The sequence below is a fragment of the Pundamilia nyererei genome, unplaced genomic scaffold, assembly GCF_000239375.1.
Source record: "Pundamilia nyererei isolate P.nyererei 1_Seehausen unplaced genomic scaffold, PunNye1.0 scaffold00033, whole genome shotgun sequence".
Taxonomy (NCBI): domain Eukaryota; kingdom Metazoa; phylum Chordata; class Actinopteri; order Cichliformes; family Cichlidae; genus Pundamilia; species Pundamilia nyererei.
The window spans coordinates 3,368,760-3,379,108 of record NW_005187434.1 but is presented as its reverse complement, the minus strand read 5'-3'; the positions used below and the strand labels follow the sequence as shown (position 1 = coordinate 3,379,108).

Genomic DNA, 10,349 nt, shown 5'->3' with positions numbered 1-10,349 from the left:
TCTCTTCACTTTTCTGAAACAAGCAGACAAGAACATTACAGTAATATGTAAAAACTATCGGCCGCTGTTAATAGCATGAGTAGCCTACTGAAGCGCCTGACACGAGTGCATAGACGAACCTTTTAAGATATTTTCAGCCAAGAATGTAGCTGTGTAATACTCAGGTTAAACATATATATACATACATATACATATATATATATATACATATATATATATATATATATATACATATAGAGTTTGTGACTGAACAAATCTCTGCTTTTTTCCCCAATTTCCTATTTGCACTTGCAAAGAAGTTGTTGAACATGTCCATATTGTGTAAGCCTTAATGCAGGATATATTACACAGATATCTAATATTGTGTGATGCTGTCTCCCCCCAAATGCTCCTGGGCTGATGGAATTTTATTAATGCATTGAATATAATAACATAATCAGCTTCTTGGTCTGGTGTGTCGGAATATCTCATGATTCAGGAGCTTTCACATAACCGTACATAGTGCAAAAAAAATGTTTTCTCCCCCTTCCCTTTCATGTAGAATAAAAATATGCACCTACAATGATAGGATGCAACAACATTTGCAGTAAGGAGACAGGGCTACGGTAGAAAAATGAAAATGCATTGTGAATTCTAAGGGATGGTATCTGCAAGGAATAAAACGTCCTATCATGATAGCATTTAGACACTTGAGCAGACCTTGTGGGGTAGTTTCTTCGCACCCTTAGAGTCATAAATTGTTTAAAAATGTCTTGTAACATTACCCTGTTGGCTTTGCATTAAAGCCCACTGAGTAAACCTACAACATCGAGGCATATGTTTGCTGTTGTTTACAACGTTTTAGAGAACAGAGGAACTGAATACTTTTTTTTCCAAGCGAATGAATGAAGATTTTTAGAGGATGTGTTAAGTATCTTCTTGGAGCTTAGAGACTACACTCACCAGCCTCTTAGTTACACCTTGCTAATGCCAGGTTGGACTCCCTTTTGCCTTCATAGCTGCCTTATTTCTTAACGACACAGATTCAATGAGGTGCTGGAAACATTCCTCAGAGATTTTGGTTCATATTGAGGTGAAAGCATCACACAGTTGCTGCAGATTCCATGGTAAGAGTCTCCTGTTCCACCACATCCCAAAGGTGCTCTATCGGATTGTGATCTGGTGACTGTGGAGGCTATCTGAGTGCTCTTAAACTCAGTGTCAAGTTCAAGAAACCAATTTCAGATTGTTTGATTTTTGCGATATTGCGCATTGCCATTACCAGAAGACAGGTACACTGCGGTCATAAATGGTCAACAACAATACTTGGGTAAGGCTGTGGCATTTAAACAATGATCAGTTGGTATTAAGAGATCCGATGTGTGCAACAAAAATATCCCCCACACCATTACAGCTTGAACTGCTGATAGAAAACAAGACAGATCCAGGCGTTTGGGATATTTACACCAAATTCTGACCCTGCCATCCAAACATTGCAATAGAAAAGGACCTGTTGGACCAGATAATGTTTTTAAATCTTCTACTGTCCAACTTCGGTGATCTTGTGTGAACTGTAGCCTCAGTTTTCTATTCTTAGCCGTCATGACCGACACCTGGTGCATTCTTCTGTTGCTGTAGCCTATCTGTGTTCAGAGATGCTCTTCTGTATGCCCTGCTTCTAATGAGTGGCTGTTTGAGTTCCTGTGCCTCACTATCTGCTCGAAGCAGTCTGGCTATTCCCCTCTGACCTCAGGCATCAAGAAGGCATTTTCACCCAGAGAACTGCTAGACGTTTTCTCTTTTCAAGACCATTTTCTATAAACCCCTAGACACGGTTGTATAGGAAAATCCCTGTAGATCAGCAGTTTCTGAAATACTCAGACTAACCACTTAAATTACTTTTCTTCCCTGATTCCGATGCTCAGTTTGAACTTCAGCAGGTCCTCTTTCGCATATCTACATGCCTTAACGCACTGAGTTGCTTTCATATGATTAGCCGATTAAGGTGAATAGGTGTACTTAATGAATTGGTCGTAATCCCTTTGATTGTTATGTCTAGAGGATGGATTACAGCCGCATTCTGTAAACAAATGCATGACAATACATCCGAGTGGAGGAATCCTGATGAATTTGATGACCCTCTGGATTTAGTAGTATACAAGAACGCCTTTAGCAAGAGGACAAAGTTTATACTTTTCCAGCCAAATATCTCAACATCCACATTGATATACTGGTGCAAAATGACAACCAGGAATTCACACATGTTGTTGTTGTCACTGCGAACTATCAAAGGGTCAGCGAGGTCATGTGCATGTCAACGAGCTCAATCCTAAATTAGTTACCGATGCAGCTTTAGCCCGTCAATAATGACAAATTCTTTTATTGACAATAAAAATAAGTGCAACAGTTTGTAGTTTCCCCTCGTTTTCACCACTCTTAGTGTCGAGCACACGGTCTCACCGTGACCTTAGCCAACAGAGACACTATTCAACTATTCACCGATGAAAGAAAACAAACACAGCATCAGCATGTTCATCGCACATTCACATCCCCTCTTTTTAAAAGCTTTTACACAGGTTTCCACCATTCGCCTCCCCAAATTATGAAAATTGATTGAATGCGAGATCACAGCAGTTACAAAGAGCCAATTAAGCAGGGCAGATGTGCTTTGTGGAAATATTACAGGACATTAGTCTGATGTTTTTGAACTTGCAGGGGCAAAAACCCTCTTTCGACTCAGTGATTGGAAAGCTGCATGCCTCCCACGCGCACTTTAAGTATAATGAGCGTAAAAGAACAGTACGAGGGATTTAGATGACAGTCCACCTACTCAGCGCGCTTCAAAAAATGGTCATTAAGCAAACAAAGGTGCAGATTTTGACACACAAACGTATGGCATAAATCACTCGCGAGTGTTGGAACTGAAAACCACGGGGAGTTTAAACACAGCTCATGTCAAACTACTACTGTGATTTTCTTTTCCTTTCTCCTTCCATGAAGGGAAACCACGGAAACCACCCAAGCCACGCCAAATTGGATTTGAGAGAAGGGGGGGGGGGGGGGGACGGCTCTTTTTATCAGTGTCCTCTGTTGTAAAATTCAAGCGACTTTGTGCACCACAGCAAGAGCGATGCACAGATAGCCTTGATAAAGAATAAATACAAAAAATTTGAAATTAAAAAAGCCACTACTGTTCCTTTCATTTCTTTCTGATCTCTAAATCAACACCACAACTGATGAACGGCAGCAAAAAAAGAAAAAGAAATGACATTAGGGGGTTTATCCAGCGCATGGCCACTTAAGACATACTCATTTACTTCAATATGCTTTGGTTACAAATATAATTAAAAAGCTGTCAAAGATCTAAAACAAAAATTTTTTCAGTGCAGTGGAATCGAAGCTGACATGAAAATATCCACCCGACTGTTGATGAAATCAATCCTTTTGCTTGAGTGGACAATGTGTTCAATTCCACGTCAAAACTCCAGCTGAATTTCAATCAGACAGTGTTGAGCCTAACGAAATGAGACACAGACACATGAAAGGATCCAGACAAACACATGCCACTCACAATTTAGCAGCACAGCTTAAAGACAAACATAATCAGTCCATCAATCAAGCCGCGAATGCTAAAAATTGTTCTCCATAAAGACTGTATTTCACCTCTCTGGCTCATTTTTTTTTCTTGACTGAGGACATGAATTGCAGGGTTTACAGGACTGCCAGGGGCAAAAGAAGTAGAGCTGGATGTGTGCCACAGCACTGGGGCGAGGAACCACAGCAGTGGATGTTTCTGAAGACAATCACAGATAAAACCTCTCCACTGAGAGAGGGTTTAAGAATCTCGGCTGGGTAAGTAAATGTTCTGAAATAAAATTTCTACAGAACGACTTCAATCGTCTTGATGGAGATGCCGAGGCATGAGGACAGACACATGGCAGCAACAAGAGACAGCATGGGCTGTGTGCTTAGTGCTTAAAGATGTAGACCAAAGGCTATCCTTGCTTGATCTCCTTTGGATCTTGTTAAGCTCAAGGATAAAACTAAAGGAGGGAAGATTGAAAATTCTTCTCAGGAATCCCACTGAGGTGTCCCACTGGAACGCACCTGGTGGCTTCAATTAAAGGACGGGACACTTGTTTTGTATGTTTTTTATTAACAAAACATACAAAAAATGTTAAGTCTCCATCCTTTTATCATAATAACATTTTATTCTGCAGATTTGCTTTGAATATTCTAGGGCCAGGAAACTCAACACCCTGATATAATTTGCAGTTGTTGAAACAAAGGGTTTTTATCACAGTCACACTAGAACACCAGGTTTCCATCCCTAATCGTGGCTTATTATGCTGCGCAGACATTTTTCTAGCACGGATCTGATCCTCTCATTTCCTGGAGTGTGTTATCAATTTTCATCACTATTCACAGTAAGAAGCTGTGTCCTGCAGGTTTATGACACACAATCCTCAATTAGGATCACACTGTGTAAGGCCTTAGCACATGGCAAATATTATTACAGTATACTTCAAGCCAGTGAGCCAGCACTGGAAAGAGAGGTGCTGTTACATAAGAATAATCCTCATGAGCTCCAAGATGTATCACCGAGGCGCACATGCACAATGGACCTCTAAGATGCAATTTTGGAAAGATTGTTTCTGGAAACTATGACCTTTAATTCTGCAGGAAACCAGTGCAAGTGTTTCTTAGACCATAACAGATACACTGCCGGCTGCAGATTCTATGTAATTACAATAAGATTGTGATTCTAGGTCTCACTGCAGTGAACAAGGATTGCATATTCATTCACTGAAAAATGTGTTGTTGTTTCTTTCATTTGCACAAGAAAAAAGGGAGGAAAAAAAGTTTTGCTTTTAATTAAAGACATGCCGTGAAAAACTCTTCTTTTGGGTATGCTGGAAAGCTGCTAGAGCCAGGCATCATCTGGAGAAAAAGTCCCATTGGAGGACCGGTTAAAATTTCCAGATTGCATTTTAGTTTAAACCCTTTTCCCACAAGACAGAAGGGATTCATTAGCCAGACCACCAGCTGCCTTCAGATCTATATATCCTGGCCGCCAGGCAGTCAAAAGGGATGTTGCTGTTCTCCTCCCAGTGGCACTAATTGACTGATGCAATGTGGAAAATGACATTTAAATCATCTTTTTCTCCCCCCACCAAGAATCCATATAAAACGCAGAAATTCCTACTAAAAACATATTAAGTGACATGTCAAAGAGATTGGGACTGATGTTGTGAAGCTATATGAAGAGCTCTCATCAATGCAACTCTCCTAAGTTTTCCCATGAAATAAATATGGGCTTGGAGATGAATTTTATGTAATAACTTAAGTCAAGAGTCGATACAACCCCAGTGCTTCTGTTGCACAAGATAATCCTTGTCATGTTGAAATATTGATGAGATAAGTGTTATTTAAAGCCAGAGCTGCTCTGGGTTCATCGTACAGGTGCAGAGCCACTGCAGCGAGGTCTTCGGAATCCATAATATATGACTGAACACATCTGAACTGAATTCTTGTTGGGGAATGTAAGCGTACACGCAGATGAGACAAGCAGGATGTTCGCTACCCTGCATCACCGTGTATCTCACGCGGTCCCCTGTGTGACAAAAATCACGCTACTTGGCTCCAGTTCGTATTAAACTTACTTGAAATCTTTGTTTAACAAAAGCCTGGCTCCTCAGTCGGCACAGTGGGCGTAAAGACACATAGGCTAAAAGGTTTAAAATGCTTACCTCCCAAAAGTAACACCACCGACTGAAGCGCAAGGATGTGCAACATGTTTCTCTGAGCCGTTAAAAAACACGAATTCCCCCAAAAATTAGTGCGCAAGCCGATGCGTGTTAGTTCAAAGAAGAGCATCCTACGTGCAGTGTGGTTTCTAAAAATGAAGAATGAAAACACGTCTTTTCATGCTGCAATCGTTAGTTTCCAAACGCTGAACAATCATAGTTCGAGTGAGCAGTTTTGAAAGTCTGATCTACTTGTTTTTGTCAGGAAAATTCAAGAACTGAAGAGAAAGAACTTCAGCTTTGCTTCGGTCTCTCCAGCATTTTTCTTTTTAGAAGAGATAACGCTTAGATTACTGGCGAAAGACCAGTTATGACACATTTTCACAACGATTTTGTGTTTGTTTTATAGCGGGGTTTGTTTTTTTTTATCCCAAGAAGCGCAGAAATCCTCTGTCCTCAGACGGTCAGTTTTTCCAGCTCCCTTCTTTCTGCATCACCGGGCTCCTGAAGCTGGCTGTAGTGCGTAAAGTCCGATACTTTCCGTCCATCCTCGTGTTAAGGCGAATTATCTAAAAGTAGAAAAGTTCAAGTCCCGGCATAGATCAGCGTACATCCACACCCAGACAGCTTTTCGTGAAGTCCTGAGCCAGAGGAGAGCGCGCAAGAGGTCCGTATTCAGCGTTCAGCTTCCACTTCTAATGATACTTTGGCACCAGGTGATTCATATATTCAGCGAAAGTCCGGATTCAAGTCATCGTTCTTCTATGTTTATGCAGACAGACTGCAGTTTGTGGAGCTTACGCATTGTCACCCCGTCCAATGCGCGTCGAGGGGACCAGAAGGAAAGACATAACAGACACAGAGCGGGGGCGTTTTGCGCTCCAGGAACATCATATCATTGATGCCGGGAGTAAACATATTTTAATTCATCACTTTTGACCAGCTGAGTTTGCATTAAAGCATCTTCCTAAAACAACAACAACAACAACAACAACACCGAAAAAAACTAACATGTTCACCCTGTCAGTTTTAAATCAAAATCAGACAGTTGCACGTGTGTTAAATAACCAACACGTCTGGTGACGTCGCTGCCATTTGCGTGCAAAAACAATGATTTTAAAAGTTGTCATCGGACATTTCGAATTTATTGGATGATTGCGCCACTTGTCAGGCACCAGCGACCCTGTGCGGCACGAAGAGTGAACTGAAAAACTTGCGCCGCTCGTGTTTGATAACGCAAACCTTTAACGCTTCGGGTAATTAATATTAAAATACAATTACGAAAAAAAGAAATGACAGTGGGTAAAGAAAAGTAAAAAGCACCAGTCTGATGACATCATTCGCGGTATGGTGTCTGCATCCTGAGAGAGATGCACTCAATCACCGCAGTAGGCTCAGATATGGCTGCAGTGCTCACCGAGTTTCTCGCTCCTTTGTTGTATTTTCACACAATTTCCAGTGAGCCATCTCCATTCATTTATTCATTCAATTTTCCATACTTATTCCCATTCAGGGCCACGAGGAACATATATTCAGCTCCACCACAAATGGCCCTTTTCTGCAGAGCCATCTAATATAATAAAGATTAGAAATTTATATATATATATATATATATTTCCCTGCAAGCAGTCCAGCAAACAAGCATGTGTTGACATATCAGTTCCAATGCAATTTGACTTAGCAGTATACAGTGCTGGTGTTATTTGACATTGCTTTTGTTCCACTTCCATTGATGGGAACATAATTGCGGCTGCCAGTGAATTCATTATAATTGCAACCCAGAAAATGAACTAAAATATGGATTATTACTGTAATCTGGTAATTGATTAAACCATGAACCCCACAGCAGTTTTTTCCCCTCCCTCTCTAAGCAGATTAGACGGTGTTGTGAAGGAAAGATAAAGAAAAATCCATGAAGACTAAATAGAGATGTATGAGATGACTCACCAACAGTGCAGTCATTCGTTTCCACAAGATGCGTTTCATCACTGTCCCTGCCTGTAAGTGCTGTGATCGCTGTAAAGTAATACCTATATCACTGATTTTCATTTTGAGTGTGGGAAAAGTGTAGTTGTGGCTTTTTTTTAAGAAACAAAGAGAAGCAACACTTATTATTCAGTCAACTCTAACATTACTCGGGTGCAGTTTATTTTAAAGTTTATGACATTGTATCTCAGCTCCACTTATTTCAGGTTAACTACTAAGTTGAGGTCTACAGTGCAAGGTCTAAATGCACAAGAAATCATTCTCAAAGAAAACTACAATACTTTCATTCACACACAGCATATAGCTATTGTAGTCCTGGCTATTCTGGTTTGGTGCTGTGAGTGTTCTGTGCAGGTACCAGAGAGTTTGAAACATCTTTTAGCACTAAATCATTGTTAAAGCTTTTGTGTTAAGTCGCCCGTTCTGGTTCACTTCAAATTCCATTTTTGCTTATGGAACTGAGACTTTACTTCCTTCTTAATGCGTGCAATTTGATGCTGGAAAAAAATTCACTCTGGTACAGCTGCAAAAAGCATTAGAGGTACAGGGAACAAAAGTGTTGATGTAGAACAGTCACTTCCCTAGCTGTAGCTGTAATGGTGGGCTGGAAAAGCACTCACACAAATGCTGGTAGCTGTCCAAAAGTAACCCCCTTCTAGGACCTGACACTCACTTAAATCCCTTGAAGACCACGATATACTGAGGTCTGTTCGACGGCTGGAAATCACAGGGTGCACCAGACAGACCCCGAGTGGCTTCGGTTACATCGTATATAGCTGTGCAAGTCATTAAATAAGCAGAGCCCCTGTCGGTTCTGCACATGGTAAGTCCATTTCCTGAGCTAAAATGACCAAAACATTGACTGCTGTGAAAGCTCACATACTATCCATCTCTTTCCAAAGGTCGATAAGGCACATTTGATTTGGAAAACCGGAGTTTTCAAAAGAGGCAGCGCTATTGCAGGCATTGTTTAAAGAGATGTCTAAGAGGGAAAAATACGAGCGATTTTGTCTTGACAGATGTGCCGTTTAGACCTCTCCGAGGACAGGTCTTAAGACTTTGATGTCTGCAAAAAGGTCTCAACCCTTTGATGTCTTGAAAAAGATCTGTAAGCTTTCATGCCTTGGAAATAGACCCAAGACTGAAATGCCAGACACGTTTAGATACAACAAACTATATTTCCACTTTCAGTTACCTGTCAACGCATTTGACTTTGGAATGTTAAGCAGTTTTGTTTCCTGTAATGGCACGGCTTTTCTGCCAAGAAGAAGGGGAAAAATACTTGCGGCTATATAATATACAGCACTGTGCAAACATTTTATATTCTAATCCATCACGCAATACAATTCAAGTCTCACTATAAGATTCATTCTGCAGCATGACGGCCCAAAAATACCACCAGATTCATAAACAATCATCGTTGTGAGGCAAGAAGCAGAAGGAAAAGCCTATTACAGATTGCATGACCTCCATGACGTCATGAAGTCAGTCTGGAATCACCCAAAAAAAGAAGCAAATTAAACAGCTCAAAATCCACAGAAGAACTGCAGAAAAACCTTCCTGCCAAGTACCATAAACCTTTACCTAGAACTGCTTTAAAGGCAAATGGTTGCCTTCAGTTTTTTTTCTATCCGCAGCACTTCCTTTTAACTTAATTGACACATAAAACTAATTATAGTAGACTCATTTTGCTTTCAGTGCTTAAAACTTTTCCAGACTGTACCAAACAGAGAAGTTGAAGCGGACTGTATCCTTTTCTTCTTTTCTTTTTTTGACATTGTCACCCTGCGACCTGCAGCCGGTCCCCTGAGATATGGACTATTCTGTCCTCTGCATTATACATAATGAATTGTCCGTTGTGTCTTCTTTTTGGGTGGTATCCTTCATTCATGACCTTAACCTGCCTCAGCAGCTTGTCCTCTAGTCATTTGGTCGACAGAAGGCCCAAATTCATCACCACCTTTCATTCTCATTCTCTGGCCTATCTGATCTATGATAGCATTTATAATAACTGCTGCAGAATGCCCCGTCGCCCTCTGTGCCTTGCCCACTCGTGGCCTGCACAGATTACCACCAGCCATTCAGAGACCATTAAAACTGTATTTACTTATCAGCCTCTCTGGGGCTGTCACTCTGTTTTCAAGACTGATGCCCAAAGAGTGACCTTCAGTCCTGAACAGGTCACTAGCCTCATTTGTCCTTTATTTGCTGCCTAAACTCTCCTGAAAGCAATGTTTGTGCCTCACAATAACACAAATCAAGAATTCAGTAACTGGAAATAGAACAAAGAAGACAAAACCTTATGCTTCCTATATTATTATTTTTTTATTTATAGTAGTTTTACACTTGTACTCTTAGGCAATAGACATATCTGCTTTCTAATGAAGCATTATTGATCCCACTCTCATATGTGCATGCTCTACTGGCTTGCTGATTGCAAAGAATGGGAAAAAATGGATATACAGCAAGCATGGTCGTGTCTTCAGAAATCTACCTGCAATTAGCTTCAAAGCTCGCTGACTAATGTTGAATGTTGAACGTGTAAAAACTAAAAAACTACAGGGGTTATGTGCCACACTGGTTCCTGGAAAGTAGTTTAAGTCTGGGTGACCGGCTGTCAAAAATGTCACAGCATTT

At 40.7% G+C, this 10,349-nt stretch overlaps 1 protein-coding gene across 1 annotated transcript in view; it reads right to left on the bottom strand.

Annotated features, from left to right (window-relative positions):
* si:dkeyp-14d3.1 (transmembrane protein 132C) overlaps positions 1-6,556 on the bottom strand; it is a 164,261-nt gene extending 157,705 nt beyond the window's left edge. Inside the window, exon 1 of the mRNA XM_005729627.1 lies at positions 5,730-6,556. Within this exon, the coding sequence (XP_005729684.1) occupies positions 5,730-5,856 (127 nt within the window). The 5' untranslated portion in view covers positions 5,857-6,556. The remainder of the gene's footprint in view (positions 1-5,729) is intronic.
* Positions 6,557-10,349: the final 3,793 nt, after the last annotated feature.